At 46.3% G+C, this 16,397-nt stretch overlaps 1 protein-coding gene across 1 annotated transcript in view; it reads left to right on the top strand.

The window, feature by feature from the left end:
* LOC129867073 (insulin-like growth factor 1 receptor) overlaps window positions 1-16,397 on the top strand; it is a 181,681-nt gene that overhangs the window by 145,077 nt on the left and 20,207 nt on the right. The window contains exons 11-19 of the mRNA XM_055940230.1: window positions 2,261-2,532; window positions 2,695-2,837; window positions 2,951-3,116; window positions 3,256-3,358; window positions 3,581-3,651; window positions 3,771-4,000; window positions 4,673-4,777; window positions 5,014-5,173; window positions 5,401-5,530. Of these exons, the coding sequence (XP_055796205.1) occupies window positions 2,261-2,532; window positions 2,695-2,837; window positions 2,951-3,116; window positions 3,256-3,358; window positions 3,581-3,651; window positions 3,771-4,000; window positions 4,673-4,777; window positions 5,014-5,173; window positions 5,401-5,530 (1,380 nt within the window). The remainder of the gene's footprint in view (window positions 1-2,260; window positions 2,533-2,694; window positions 2,838-2,950; window positions 3,117-3,255; window positions 3,359-3,580; window positions 3,652-3,770; window positions 4,001-4,672; window positions 4,778-5,013; window positions 5,174-5,400; window positions 5,531-16,397) is intronic.

Here is a 16,397-nt window from a genome sequence, read left to right as displayed (position 1 = left end):
GCCTGTTTGTGTTTTTCCACTCACGGTAAATACTTTTTTCCCGTGGGTGCCCGGTCAGTCTCAAGGTCTTTTGTCACCCGCTCATATTTGTCATTTTTTTAGAGGAATAGTTCTGAGAGAACATTGGCTTTGTACAGTATTTCTGAAGGTCTAGATGTTGGAATGTAAAATAAAGCAGAAACCACATTCTCTTGTATTCCTGAGTGAACCCTGCTGGCCTGTACTGTTAGGTGGAGTTAGAGAGAGATACTCAGGAGATCACAGTCATTTCAGACACACTCATCCATCACAGTCACTTTCATTCACTAATGAATTTATCTCTCCTTAAAGACTCTTTACATATTTACTTTATCTTGTTCATGTGTACTGTAAACACCCTATGAATCTAAATATGTTCTGGATTCATTGTTGTTTAAGCCAACATATACACAGCACATCCCACCACTGTCAGACAGTCCTGTATTCTCCTTACCTCAGTTGACTGCACTGTGGGCTGACTGCACAGGAGGCTGCTGAGGGGAGGACGGTTCATAATAATGGCTGGAATGGACAGATCGGAATGGTTTCAAACACATGGGAACCATGTGTTTGATTAGTTCGATACCATTCCATTTATTCTGTTTCAGCCATTACTTTGAGCTCGTCCTCCCCAATTAAAGTGCCACCAGCCGCCTGTGGCTGACTGTTGAATTTTTTCAGAGACCCAGAGAGAGCCAGTCGTTACACGTCTCCTAAAGGTGACTCTAGGTAAGGTCTGCTCCTCTCGGTATCGGCACAGCGCCCCGTGTGTTGTGGAGTCCCAGTGGCCCCGCCTAGTAGTGTCTGGTGATCTGCTACTGCTACCGCTGCCTGCATGTTGTCAGTGGCTCCAGCCAGGGTCCACTTGCAGCCGGCCGGCTCTCCAGCTTCTGTGGCTCACACCATCATCCTCCTCATCATCCTCATCATTGTGTTTACAACCATCTCCATCACTCCATGAAAGAGGGCTGCAGTCCTGTTGCAGGTTCTCTTGTTTGCTCTTTTTGACGGAATGTACCATTTGATTTCATGTTTATTGCTTTATTTGCCTTATTTTAGTATCATGCAAAAAAAACGCCTCTCTATGCATCAAACATGTGGTCATTATTCTCCCATAACTTTCCCTTGAAAAGTGCATTTGTCCTGTGGATGAGGACATACATGTAGGCTAACAGAGTCGGTAGGGGTCTGTATGGACAGGCATGGTGCTGACAGTGTGTGGATGTGTGCTCTCTCTGCACCTCTGTCCCACCTCTGTGACCTCATCACACCACACAGCTCCACAGGGAGCAGGCCCCTGCAGCTGGACAGACACACTGCAACAACAAATACAACCAGGCCACTTCAACATAATGTAATCTACTCTCAGTTAAGTTGTATCCCACTGGAAATGGTCATTTTACTGCTTGATAGTACTTATTACTACTTCTTATTCCCATATTATATTCCTGTAGTGGACCCCGCCCTGTCCAGTGAGGTTGAAGGGGAGGCTTTTGCTCAGTGTGACTCGTGTCAATGACATGTGGGCTCGGTATGAAGGCTACAGTATACTGTATGTACAATATGGTGTTCCAGAATATATTACTGCAGCGATTCTCAACTGGTGGGTTGCGACCGGGAGGTTTTGAATGGGTCGCAGAGTTTTTTTTTAAAACAGCAAGAAGTGTGTAGAAATGATAATGAACTTAAAAGTTTTTAAATTTAATCTCAGATTTAAAAAATTATATCGCAGAATTTTCAATATAGAGCTATTAGGAGCACTATTTTGGTTGGTTTTGTGCTCTCAAACCAATGAGTTTATTAACATTCTTCATCAAGAACATGGGAATGATTTCATTCTTGACAATGAAAGAGGTGGGAATGTTGTTCCCTTGTCATATAATTGCTACATTTACTATCAATATAGCATTAAAAATAGTTTTCCATTTTGTATTTTTCGCAATATGAATATTAGGTGGCAACGGAGACAACCTCGTTCAATTTGGGTCCCAAGGCAAAACCAGTTGAGAACCACAATATTACTGTATGGCTAGCTGACTTGATATTCCCCTCTCTCCTCTTTAACTGTGCCTCAGCTCCCTTCCATAGTGCTGAAAGCCCACACATCTTCTCCACTCCTTCTTCTCCTCAACCTTTGTCTCTTATCCTTTGTCTTTCTTTGCCACACGTGCCTTTTCTGCTACAGTGAGTCAGTGGGTCTCTCTCTCTAGCATTTCTTTATGCAACCCCCTTTGTCCTTCAGGCCCCCAGACCGGCGGCGTAGGGATCTATTTGGGGTGGCAAACAGCACTTTGGCGCGGGGTGGCAACACCACAGGCCTGGAGGGTAATGGGACAGACGGAGAATCCCCCGAGAGGGAGTTCCCCTTCATGGAGGACCGGAGCAAGACAGAGTTTATAGAGATCGTCAACCTACAGCCCTTCACTGTCTACCGCATCGACATCCACGCCTGTAACCAGGAGGTCCACCGCTGCAGTGCTGGAGCCTTCGTGTTTTCCAGGACCAAACCTGCAGGTGAGGCAGTCACACACACAGACACAGACGACGCTAGACACAAAGGCTTCAACAACAACACCTTGACCATGGCCATCTGTTCTAGGCTAACTGTGCCTTTTTGGAAATGGCTTATGTGTAGGAAGACATCTGATATTTAGTGTCTGTGTCTCTGCCCATCAGACAAAGCGGATGACATGCCAGGCACGGTGAATCAGGAGAGGGATGAGAAGGTGGAGGGGTCGGTGCTGCTGAGGTGGCCGGAGCCTGTCAACCCCAACGGTCTCATCCTGATGTATGAGATTAAGTTTCGCCAAAGCACCGAGGTGAGTCTGTATGGGCCAGGGCACCTGGGACTTCTGCAGGGCCTCAACCCTTCAACCCACTGTGGCCCTCAGACATCAGGTTGACACTTTGTCTGTGTGTGTGTGTTTTCCAGCCTGAGAAACATGAGTGTGTGTCACGCCAGCACTACAGAGTGCACAAAGGAGCTCGTCTGACCAACCTGGGCTCTGGGAACTACTCTGCTCGCGTGCGTGCCACCTCCCTGGCAGGAAACGGGTCCTGGACTGAGCCAGTGTCCTTCTACGTGACCCCACGCACACGTATGGAGAACACCTGTATTTCCTCATTAAAATGCCTTTTATATGGATGATTTTCATGCCCAGAAATTATATTTCTGTTAAATCCTCCTTTTCTCATTGGTCAGATTTGAATAGTTGTTCTGTTATCATCTTGTTGCAGGGGACTACGACATCACGTTCTATCTGGTCATCATCATCCCCATCATAGTGATAATCCTTATTGCCAGCCTCATCACGGCACTCTTTTTTATCAACAAAAAAAGGTAAGAGGAGCTGAATGATCACTATAACAAACAACTGTGTCTCTGTAACAAAATGTTTGACTAGTGCGATATTAATCAGTTTAATAATATAATAGTGCTATTGTGATCATTTTCCTGCCTGCAGTTCATAAGATTGTCGGCTTTTCTGCTGAATGAACGATCCCATTTATCTGTTGCCGAAGCTGCCTCCACTGGCTCACACAGATATGTTTGTGTCCACAGGAACAGTGACAGGCTGGGGAATGGTGTCCTCTATGCTTCTGTCAACCCTGAGTACTTCAGTGCTGCTGAGAGTAAGAACCATCTGAACACCTACAGTGTCATTATAAATGCAAAATGTCCGACTGTCAAGGTCTCCTCGGGTGATGGTGTTTTGTGTCTGTCTCTGATTGTCCTCTCCTCCTGTGTTCAGTGTATGTTCCAGATGAGTGGGAGGTGGCCAGGGAAAAGATCACCATGCACAAGGAGTTGGGCCAGGGTTCCTTTGGCATGGTGTACGAGGGCCTCGCTAAGGGCGTGGTTAAAGACGACCCAGAGACGCGCGTGGCCATCAAGACGGTCAACGAGTCAGCCAGCATGAGGGAGAGGATAGAGTTCCTCAATGAGGCTTCCGTCATGAAGGAGTTCAACTGTTACCACGTGGTGAGAGAGACAAAACACCAGTTAACATCAGGAACATTGGCTCAGAAACACTAGCTTTGAGTGATGAGATTATTGCTTCAATTTCACAAGGTTCACAATTTCAAGGTTAGAAACAAAGGGTCCCAGGCAGAGACCACTGGCAGAGACCGCTGCATAGGGTCGGAGACACCTAGCTGGCTGATGAGGTCAGAGGTCAAAGCCAGGGCAGACTACCCAGGGCACAGGGAGCTGCAGTATAATTCCAGTATAACCTGAGGCCAGCTGTAACTGTGTGATCTGAGACCTCTGTGCTCTATCACAGCCGAATCCTCATTAATTCAGCTAAACGGAAATGTTAAGGATTTCCCCCTTGGAAAAACTCTGTTACAACCTTTTAGCATGTCTGGGTGATTAAAAGCCAAACACTTAATTATTAAGCTCAATTTGAATAATTTAGAGGCAAGGAGGAGTTTTTTTCTGCTTTCCTCAAAGTTCCACAGTAGTTTTAGTTAAGAGGAGCCAGAGTAGTTTCAAAAGCAAGAACATTCCACATCACTTCAGTCACTTAGTGAATATTAGCACTTAGAAATCTGTTTCTTTCCCAAAAGTTTCAGAAGGAATACTACACCAACGAGAATTGTTTGTGCTCATCTACCCTGATACCCTCTCTGTGCTGTGTTCTGATTGTTGTAGGTGCGTCTGCTGGGCGTGGTCTCTCAGGGACAGCCCACCTTGGTGATAATGGAGCTGATGACCCGTGGAGACCTGAAGAGTCACCTGCGCTCTCTCCGTAAAGAGGTATGTACATTACCCCTCCAGCTCTTTCTAACATAGTCTCACAGAACTCAAGTCTAAGCGTCAGTGCATTAATCATGTAATACGGCACACACATAAACCTCCGTCAGTTGGTCTCTCAGATTGTGTGGTGTGCCCTGGCCATGGTTGAGTGCTGCAGACAGCAGGGAGAAGGAGGTTGGAGAGACTGAATGGCCTGCTTGTGCTCACGTCTCTGCCTCTTTGCCTCTTTGCCACAGAACACGTCCAGCCAGGTTCTGCCCCCGCTGAAGAAGATGATCCAGATGGCAGGGGAGATTGCGGACGGCATGGCATACCTCAACGCCAACAAGTTCGTCCACAGAGACCTGGCTGCCAGGAACTGCATGGTGGCGGAGGACTTCACCGTCAAGATCGGAGGTGAGTGCCTGTGCCTGTTTGTTTAATGCTAAACTCCCTCTGCTCTGCTGTACTCCAAAGTAAGTATTTTGAGATCACTGAGTGCTTGAGGGGGAGGAATAGCTTGCAGATGTAAATGGACAGAAGAGAAGGAGAGGTGAGGAATGGATTAGGCCTCATGAGCATCCACTCCCTCACATTAGTGGGATATTTAGTGGCCACTCAAAATTCTCTTCTCTTCTTCTCAGACTTTGGCATGACGCGAGACATCTACGAGACGGATTACTATCGGAAAGGAGGGAAGGGCCTTCTGCCAGTCCGCTGGATGTCCCCAGAGTCGCTGAAAGACGGAGTGTTCACCACAAACTCTGATGTCTGGTAAGAGCTCCTCGCCTCTGACTCATACACACATGCGCATACACAGACCTGCGCAGTACACTAGCTGTATGTGTGCTAGAATATTGCATGCTCTCTCCGGGACTAGCATGGGGAAAACAGGCATATCACTTCACACACACAGTCCATGTCCTAAAGAAGTTAGGAATTCATCTGGATGCTATTATAGTTAGTAGGTACAGTACATTTTGGCAGTGAAAAGTAGTTCCTGTTTAGTCAAGTTCCTCTGTGCTTTCAGGAACATAGAGTGAGTTTAGAACAGCAGATCAACGCTTCTTCCAGTTCTCTCTCTGGAATGGGTTGCTTTAGAGAAATATAGCTGTTTCCTAGTTCCTTAGTTTTTGTTTCCCAATAGAAAGTGTCCCACGGGTCTGTCCCTACAAGCACACTTAAACTCCTCCAGATGTTTTCAAATGATGGTTTAGAGTGCCAACAGAAATTCACCTCCACGTCCCGCTCCCTATCTTCCTCTTTGAAGTCACGCAGATGAAAACAAGCATTGTGGGAACTTATTTTGGGCTCCTATGAAATTACCAGTAGGTGTCTGTTCTTGTTTATCTAAAAAAGTATCTTAATGTGGTTTTGTCTTTCAACACACTCCTGTTTCAGCCAATTAGATACAAGTCAATGTTATAAAAGGCTTTTTTAACCCTCATACTACCAACATCTTTTACATACATGGATTACCAACTGGGGTCATTTTGACCCTAAGAAGAAACTATTGGAAAAAGCAACAATCATAGCAAAATATCAACATATTTCTTATTAAAACATTATTAGGCATGTAAATAATGTGTATCTGAAATTTAACAAAATAGTCAAAACAGATTGTTATTCTAGCAAAATTACAGTTCATTTTAATATTCTGTAAAACAAAAATATATATATTGTCCCTTAAATGATATGCAGCTTTTTTTTTGAAGTACAATCCACATTAGTACTAAAAAGCTGATTTACCATAATTTGGTTGCAGTATCATTTAGTTCTTAGAATTTTGAAGTAAATACTAATTTTGTCATATTTGGTAAAATCGACTGCCATTTAGGGGTGGTACACCAAAATTTGAAGTATTCTTAATTTTATTCACAAAAAGTGATTCATCCATTGATCCTGAAAGACAATGAACAAACTTATGGCATAGTTTTCTTTATTTACCTCACAGATAGCATTAGCATTGCTGCTAGTGAAACAATGGGAGTGGTAAGGCCGTGGTAAGGCCTATGGCAGGATGCTTCAAAAAGCATGCCCAAATCCTCAATGTCACGTCAAGCCAAATGTTATAGCAACCAAAGTACCATAACAAGTTGCACATATAGCATATAGTATAGGATTTCTGCTATTTATGTAACATTTCCTGGAGAATAACTATTATTCGGAGAATACACACCAATACAGCACAATGAGGTAGGTGATTTCATTACTCTAGTTCTATCAAGTATTCATATCACTGACAGACTTTTTATGAGTTGTTTTGACTGCAACTAAGCATATATGTAAGGTCATTTTCATTCTGTACACAGTCATACCTAATTATAAACAGTAATAACCATAGGTGAGTATATAAGGTGCTCCATCTCTGCAGGTGATATATTTATCTGGTCAAAATCACTAATACAAGGTCACCCTTCACCCTCTGATGAAATGTAGAACTTAATATTATGTCTCCAGAGTATTCTGGATTCAAATTAAGACTTTTCTCTGTAGATTCTGAGTGTATCTGAGTTCTGTATTGCAGTTCTATCAAGTATTTATATGAGTTTTATATGCAAAAAAATAAGGTAATTCTCCTTTTGTGCACAGTCATTTGATACGTGATATAGAAAAGTACAAACTTAGTACATTGGGAGCTATATCTCTGCAGATGATCTGTCTGGTCAAAATCGCTGATACAGGTCCCCCTCCAACCTCTGGTGGTAAGGATAACTTGTTATTACGTCTCCAGAGAAACCTAGATTCATATAAATGTCCTGTTCATCAAATGACTATAGGCGGAATTATGTGTGGGTTTCTAAAAGTCCATATTGATACAGGAACACTTAACAATGATTTTGATTTATTGAGAACAAGCTGACTGACAAAGTCATGATGATGCTGTCTACACACAATACACAAACAGATGGAGAAATGTTGTTTTTCATCACAAAAGGGGCGGCTCTTGTAATGCGCTCCAGCATTCAACGCAGTTTTTTCCTACCTGAAAATTGAGACCCGACGTATCATTCCTTGCAAAGACTGAGGGGTAGTATGAGGTGAGTTTTGCAGTCTTTCATGGAGAAATATTTGGAACCGGTATGTTCACAATCTGAAAAGGGTGAAGGAGACGAGGAGTGGGGCTGCCTCTGGTGTGTCCCCCACCGATTTTCAGAAAACTGGATTGGCTTCGTGTTCACGGGAGACATCGTCTGACAGACACAGACAAAAATATGCCAAAAACGGTATGTACTCGTCATGCATCTGAGTCCTTTTGTATAGTCAGTGTGTGTGTTTGTGATCTTATGCTTAGCAGACATAGTTAGAACATGTGAAATCAGTTATTTTCTGGATGGGAGAAATTGTGAGTGGGAAATATTCGGTGCCTGTGTTATCATAATGATTAGCAGGCTAGTTCAAACATCAGAAAACAGACAGTGTGTTGTGTTAAGTAGATTGAGATGTTGATAAAATCAGTTATTTGGTGTAAACATTTTAACTCAAAGGAGCCAATGGAGATGTTTTAAGATTGCTTACATTGTATTCTAATACATTCGCCATCTCCTTGTTGGTGTTGGAGGGAGTTGTGTTTTGGACAGTCCAGAGACGGAGCTGAGCCCTGAGGGCCCATCTACAGGTGGTTCATCATGCCTTCTCACCAACACCCAACCCACCGTCCAGGCGCACCCTTTTCTCTTCCCTGAAACTCCATCAACCTCTACCCCATCTCCCCGACCCAGATCCAATGGCCGGAAGAGGAAGGCAACTGAGGATCCTTTGGACACTGACATTATGCAGCGGGTGGATGACTTAAAGAAACGACAGCAGGAGTTACAGAAACAGCAGCAGTGTTCAGCAAAGGCTGTCTACAACGTCATGGTACCATGGATGGTGTCTATTCCTGCTGATCAGTCTCTCGTTTGTCTCACCCCAAAAAATATGTTGTTGTGGGCTTTTTTTTCTTATTCATACGTTAAGTTCGTGGGTGATTTCCTAGATTCATTTGGTGCATGTTTCTTATACTTGCAGTGCTTTCGGAAAGTGTTCAGACCCCTTTGCTTTTTCCACATTTTGTTATGTTACAGCCTTATTCTGAAATGTATTACATAATTCCACCCCCCCCCCCCTCATCAATCTACACACAATACCTCATAATGACAAAGCAAAAACAGGTTTTTATAAATTTGAGCAAATTTGTTAAAAATAATGATATCACATTTACATAAGTATTCAGACCCTTTACTCAGTACTTTGTTTAAGCATCTTTGGCAGCGATTACAGCCTTGATTCTTCTTGCGTATGACGCTACAAGCTTGGCACACATGAATTTGGGGAGTTTCTCCCATTCTTCTCTGCAGATCCTCTCAAGCTCTGTCAGGTTGGATGGGCAGTGTCGCTGCAACGCTATTTTCAAGTCGCTACAGAGATGTTCGATCGGGTTCAAGTCCAGGCTCTGGCTGGGCCACTCAAGGACATTCAGAGACCTGTTCCGAAGCCACTCCTACATTGTCTTGGCTGTGTGCTTAGGGTCGTTGTCCTGTTGGAAGGTGAACCTTCGCCCCAGTCTAAGGTCCTGAGTGCTCTGGAGCAGGTTTTCATCAAGGATTTCTGTACTTTGCTCCGTTCATCTTTCCCTTGATCCTGACTAGTCTCCCAGTCCCTGCCACTGAAAAACATTCCCACAGCATGATGCTGCCACCAGCATTCTTCACCGTAGGGATGGTGCCAGGTTCCCTCCAGACGTGACGCTTGGCATTCAAAGAGTTCAATCTTGGTTTCATCAGACCAGAGAATTGTGTTTCTCATGGTCTGAGAGTCCTTTAGGTGCCTTATGGTAAACTCCAAGTGAGCTGTCATGTGCCTTTTTACTGACAGGTGTGTGCCTTTCCAAATCATGTCCAATCAATTGAATTTACCACAGGTGGACACCAATCAAGTTAAAGAAACATCTTCAATGGAAACAGGATGTTCCTGAGCTCAATTTCAAGTCTCATAGCAAAGGTTTTGAATATATACAGTAGGGAGAACAAGTATTTGATACACTGCCGATTTTGCCGGTTTTCCTACTTACAAAGCATGTAGAAGTCTGTAATTTTTATCATAGGTACACTTCAACTGTGAGACGGAATCTAAAACAAAAATCCAGAAAATCACATTGTATGATTTTTAAGTAATTAATTAGCATTTTATTGCATGACATAAGTATTTGATGCATCAGAAAAGCAGAAGTTAATATTTGGTACAGAAACCTTTGTTTGCAATTACAGAGATCATACGTTTCCTGGTTTGCACACACTGCAGCAGGGATTTTGGCCCACTCCTCCATACAGACCTCCAGATCCTTCAGGTTTTGTGGCTGTCACTGGGCAATATGGACTTTCAGCTCCCTCCAAAGATTTTCTAGGCCACTCCAGGACCTTGAGATGCTTCTTACAGAGCCACTCCTTAGATGCCCTGGCTGTGTGTTTCGGGTCGTTGTCATGCTGGAAGACCCAGCCACGACCCATCTTCAATGCTCTTTGTCATGTTTTGTCATTTGATTATCATGTCTTGTCCCTGTGCTTCCCTTCCATTTGTCTCCCTCTGCTGGTCTTAGTAGGTTCTTTCCCTCTTTCTATCCCTCTCTCTTCCCCTCCCTCTCTTCCTCTCTCGCTCTCTCTCTATCGTTCCGTTCCTGCTCCCAGCTGTTCCTCATTCTCCTAACTACCTCATTTAATCTTTCACACCTGTCCCCTATTTTGCCCTCTGATTAGAGTTCCTATTTCTCCCTCTGTTTTCCGCTTCTGTCCTTGTCGGATCTTTGTTTGATGTTTGCTGTTCTGTGTCCTGGTTCCGCCCTGTCGTGTTTTTGCCTTCAACAGATGCTGCATGTGAGCAGGTGTCATCTAAGATATATCCTGGAGTACCGTTTTGTCTAAGTTTGGAATAAAGACTCTGTTTTTGTTAAGTCGCTTTTGGGTCCTCATTCACCAGCATAACAGAAAGATCCGACCAGTATGGACCCAGCGACTACGGATTCTCGCAACACTGCCATCAAGATCCAGGGAGCAATGCTCGGCAGACACGAGCAGGAATTGTCTGCTGCTCGTCATGCCGTTGAGACCCTGGCCGCTCAGGTTTCCAACCTCTCAGGACAGTTTCAGAGTCTTTGTCTCGTGCCACCTGTTACTTCCTGGTCTTCCGAGTCTTCGGAACCTAGGGTTAATAACCCACCATGTTACTCTGGGCAACCCACTGAGTGCCGCTCCTTTCTCACCCAGTGTGATATTGTGTTTTCTCTCCAGCCCAACACATACTCACGAGAGAGAGCTCGGATCGCCTACGTCATATCACTCCTTACTGGTCGGGCTCGGGAGTGGGGCACAGCTATCTGGGAGGCAAGGGCTGAGTGTACTAACGATTATCAGAGCTTTAAAGAGGAGATGATACGGGTTTTTGATCGTTCAGTTTTTGGGAAGGAGGCTTCCAGGGTCCTGGCTTCCCTATGTCAAGGTGATCGATCCATAACGGATTACTCTATAGAGTTTCGCACTCTTGCTGCATCCAGTGACTGGAACGAGCCGGCGTTGCTCGCTCGTTTTCTGGAGGGACTTCACGCTGAGGTTAAGGATGAGATTCTCTCCCGGGAGGTTCCTTCCAGCGTGGACTCTTTGATTGCACTCGCCATCCGCATAGAACGACGGGTAGATCTTCGTCACCGAGCTCGTGGAAGAGAGCTCGCGTTAACGGTGTTTCCCCTCTCAGCATCTCAACCATCTTCTCCCATCAGCTCAGAGACTGAGCCCATGCAGCTGGGAGGTATTCGCATCTCGACTAAGGAGAGGGAACGGAGAATCACCAACCGCCTTTGTCTCTATTGCGGTTCTGCTGGACATTTTGTCATGTCATGTCCAGTAAAAGCCAGAGCTCATCAGTAAGCGGAGGGCTACTGGTGAGCGCTACTACTCAGGTCTCTCCATCAAGATCCTGTACTACCTTGTCGGTCCATCTACGCTGGACCGGTTCGGCTGCTTCCTGCAGTGCCTTGATAGACTCTGGGGCTGAGGGTTGTTTTATGGACGAAGCATGGGCTCGGAAACATGACATTCCTCTCAGACAGTTAGGGAGGCCCACGCCCATGTTCGCCTTAGATGGTAGTTCTCTCCCCAGTATCAGATGTGAGACACTACCTTTAACCCTCACAGTATCTGGTAACCACAGTGAGACCATTTCCTTTTTGATTTTTCGTTCACCTTTTACACCTGTTGTTTTGGGTCATCCCTGGCTAGTATGTCATAATCCTTCTATTAATTGGGCTAGTAATTCTATCCTATCCTGGAACGTTTCTTGTCATGTGAAGTGTTTAATGTCTGCTATCCCTCCTGTTTCTTGTGTCCCCTCTACTCAGGAGGAACCTGGGGATTTGACAGGAGTGCCGGAGGAATATCATGATCTACGCACGGTCTTCAGTCGGTCCAGAGCCAACTCTCTTCCTCCTCACCGGTCGTATGATTGTTGTATTGATCTCCTTCCGGGGACCACTCCCCCTCGGGGTAGACTATTCTCTCTGTCGGCTCCCAAACGTAAGGCTCTCGAGGATTATCTGTCTGTTTCTCTCGACGCCGGTACCGTGGTGCCTTCTTCCTCTCCCGCCGGAGCGGGGTTTTTCTTTGTTAAGAAGAAGGACGGTACTCTGCGCCCCTGCGTGGATTATCGAGGGCTGAATGACATAACGGTTAAGAATCGTTATCCGCTTCCCCTTATGTCGTCAGCCTTTGAGATGCTGCAGGGAGCCAGGTTCTTTACTAAGTTGGACCTTCGTAACGCTTACCATCTCGTACGCATCAGAGAGGGGGACGAGTGGAAAACGGCGTTTAACACTCCGTTAGGGCATTTTGAATACCGGGTTCTGCCGTTCGGTCTCTCTAATGCTCCAGCTGTCTTTCAGGCATTAGTTAATGATGTACTGAGAGACATGCTGAACATCTTTGTTTTCGTTTACCTTGACGATATCCTGATTTTTTCATCGTCACTCGAAATTCATGTTCAGCACGTTCGACGTGTACTCCAGCGCCTTTTAGAGAATTGTCTCTACGTGAAGGCTGAGAAGTGCGCCTTTCATGTCTCCTCTGTCACTTTTCTTGGTTCTGTTATTTCCGCTGAAGGCATTCAGATGGATCCCGCTAAGGTCCAGGCTGTCAGCGATTGGCCCGTTCCTAAGTCACGTGTCGAGTTGCAGCGTTTTCTCGGTTTCGCTAATTTCTATCGGCGTTTCATTCGTAATTTCGGTCAAGTGGCTGCGCCTCTCACAGCTCTGACTTCTGTCAAGACTTGCTTTAAGTGGTCCGGTTCCGCCCAGGGAGCTTTTGATCTCCTCAAGAAGCGTTTTACATCAGCTCCTATCCTTGTTACTCCTGACGTCACTAAACAATTTATTGTCGAGGTTGACGCTTCAGAGGTGGGCGTGGGAGCCATTCTGTCCCAGCGCTTCCAGTCTGACGATAAGGTTCATCCTTGCGCTTACTTTTCTCATCGCCTGTCGCCATCGGAACGCAACTATGATGTGGGTAACCGCGAACTGCTCGCTATCCGCTTAGCCATAGGCGAATGGCGACAGTGGTTGGAGGGGGCGACCGTTCCTTTTGTCGTTTGGACTGACCATAAGAACCTTGAGTACATCCGTTCTGCCAAACGACTTAATGCACGTCAAGCTCGTTGGGCGTTGTTTTTCGCTCGTTTCGAGTTCGTGATTTCCTATCGCCCGGGAAATAAGAACACCAAGCCTGATGCCTTATCCCGTCTCTTTAGTTCTTCTGTGGTTTCTACCGACCCCGAGGGGATTCTCCCTGAAGGGCGTGTTGTCGGGTTGACTGTCTGGGGAATTGAGAGACAGGTAAAGCAAGCGCTCACTCACACTGCGTCGCCGCGCGCTTGTCCTAGTAACCTTCTGTTTGTTCCTGTCTCTACTCGTCTGGCTGTTCTTCAGTGGGCTCATTCTGCCAAGTTAGCTGGCCACCCCGGTGTTCGGGGTACGCTTGCTTCTATTCGCCAGCGGTTTTGGTGGCCTACTCAGGAGCGGGACACGCGCCGTTTCGTGGCTGCTTGTTCGGACTGCGCGCAGACTAAGTCAGGTAACTCTCCTCCTGCCGGTCGTCTCAGACCGCTTCCCATTCCTTCTCGACCATGGTCTCACATCGCCTTAGACTTTATTACCGGTCTGCCTTCGTCTGCGGGGAAGACTGTGATTCTTACGGTTATCGATAGGTTCTCTAAGGCGGCACATTTCATTCCCCTCGCTAAGCTTCCTTCCGCTAAGGAGACGGCACAAATCATCATTGAGAATGTGTTCAGAATTCATGGCCTCCCGTTAGACGCCGTTTCAGACAGAGGTCCGCAATTCACGTCACAGTTTTGGAGGGAGTTCTGTCGTTTGATCGGTGCTTCCGTCAGTCTCTCTTCCGGGTTTCATCCCCAGTCTAACGGTCAAGCAGAAAGGGCCAATCAGTCGATTGGTCGCATTTTACGCAGCCTTTCGTTTCGAAACCCTGCGTCTTGGGCAGAACAGCTCCCCTGGGCTGAGTACGCTCACAACTCGCTTCCTTCGTCTGCTACCGGGCTATCTCCGTTTCAGAGTAGTCTTGGTTACCAGCCTCCTCTGTTCTCGTCCCAGCTCGCCGAGTCCAGCGTTCCCTCCGCTCAGGCTTTTGTCCAACGTTGTGAGCGCACTTGGAGGAGGGTCAGGTCTGCACTTTGCCGTTACAGGGCGCAGACTGTGAGAGCCGCCAATAAACGTAGGATTAAGAGTCCTAGGTATTGTCGCGGTCAGAGAGTGTGGCTTTCCACTCGTAACCTTCCCCTTACGACAGCTTCTCGCAAGTTGACTCCGCGGTTCATTGGTCCGTTCCGTGTCTCTCAGGTCGTCAATCCTGTCGCTGTGCGACTGCTTCTTCCGCGACATCTTCGTCGCGTCCACCCTGTCTTCCATGTCTCTTGTGTCAAGCCTTTTCTTCGCGCTCCCGTTCGTCTTCCCTCCCCCCCTCCCGTCCTTGTCGAGGGCGCACCTATTTACAAGGTACGGAAGATCATGGACATGCGTTCTCGGGGACGTGGTCACCAGTACTTAGTGGATTGGGAGGGTTACGGTCCTGAGGAGAGGAGTTGGGTTCCATCTCGGGACGTTCTGGACCGTTCGTTGATTGATGATTTCCTCCGTTGCCGCCAGGGTTCCTCCTCGAGTGCGCCAGGAGGCGCTCGGTGAGTGGGGGGGTACTGTCATGTTTTGTCATTTGATTATCATGTCTTGTCCCTGTGCTTCCCTTCCATTTGTCTCCCTCTGCTGGTCTTAGTAGGTTCTTTCCCTCTTTCTATCCCTCTCTCTTCCCCTCCCTCTCTTCCTCTCTCGCTCTCTCTCTATCGTTCCGTTCCTGCTCCCAGCTGTTCCTCATTCTCCTAACAACCTCATTTAATCTTTCACACCTGTCCCCTATTTTGCCCTCTGATTAGAGTTCCTATTTCTCCCTCTGTTTTCCGCTTCTGTCCTTGTCGGATCTTTGTTTGATGTTTGCTGTTCTGTGTCCTGGTTCCGCCCTGTCGTGTTTTTGCCTTCAACAGATGCTGCATGTGAGCAGGTGTCATCTAAGATATATCCTGGAGTACCGTTTTGTCTAAGTTTGGAATAAAGACTCTGTTTTTGTTAAGTCGCTTTTGGGTCCTCATTCACCAGCATAACACTCTTACTGAGGGAAGGAGGTTGTTGGCCAAGATCTCGCGATACATGGCCCCATCCATCCTCCCCTCAATACGGTGCAGTCGTCCTGTCCCCTTTGCAGAAAAGCATCCCCAAAGAATGTTTCCACCTCCATGCTTCACGGTTGGGATGGTGTTCTTGGGGTTGTACTCATCCTTCTTCTTCCTCCAAACACGGCGAGTGGAGTTTAGACCAAAAAGCTATATTTTTGTCTCATCAGACCACATGACCTTCTCCCATTCCTCCTCTGGATCATCCAGATGGTCATTGGCAAACTTCAGACGGGCCTGGACATGCGCTGGCTTGAGCAGGGGGACCTTGCGTGCGCTGCAGGATTTTAATCCATGACGGCGTAGTGTGTTACTAATGGTTTTCTTTGAGACTGTGGTCCCAGCTCTCTTCAGGTCATTGACCAGGTCCTGCCGTGTAGTTCTAGACTAATCCCTCACCTTCCTCATGATCATTGATGCCCCACGAGGTGAGATCTTGCATGGAGCCCCAGACCGAGGGTGATTGACCGTCATCTTGAACTTCTTCCATTTTCTAATAATTGCGCCAACAGTTGTTGCCTTCTCACCAAGCTGCTTGCCTATTGTCCTGTAGCCCATCCCAGCCTTGTGCAGGTCTACAATTTTATCCCTGACGCCTTACAGAGCTCTCTGGTCTTGGCCATTGTGCAGAGGTTGGAGTCTGTTTGATTGAGTGTGTGGACAGGTGTCTTTTATACAGGTAACGAGTTCAAACAGGTGCAGTTAATACAGGTAATGAGTGGAGAACAGGAGGGCTTCTTAAAGAAAACTAACAGGTCTGTGAGAGCCGGAATTCTTACTGGTTGGTAGGTGATCAAATACTTATGTCATGCAATAAAATGCAAATTAAATACTTAAAAATCATACAATGTGATTTTCTGGATTTTTGTTTTCGATTCCGTCT

Source organism: Salvelinus fontinalis, chromosome 12, assembly GCF_029448725.1.
Source record: "Salvelinus fontinalis isolate EN_2023a chromosome 12, ASM2944872v1, whole genome shotgun sequence".
Classification (NCBI taxonomy): Eukaryota; Metazoa; Chordata; class Actinopteri; order Salmoniformes; family Salmonidae; genus Salvelinus; species Salvelinus fontinalis.
Note: the sequence above shows the minus strand (reverse complement) of the source record. Positions and strands in the feature narration are given on the sequence as shown.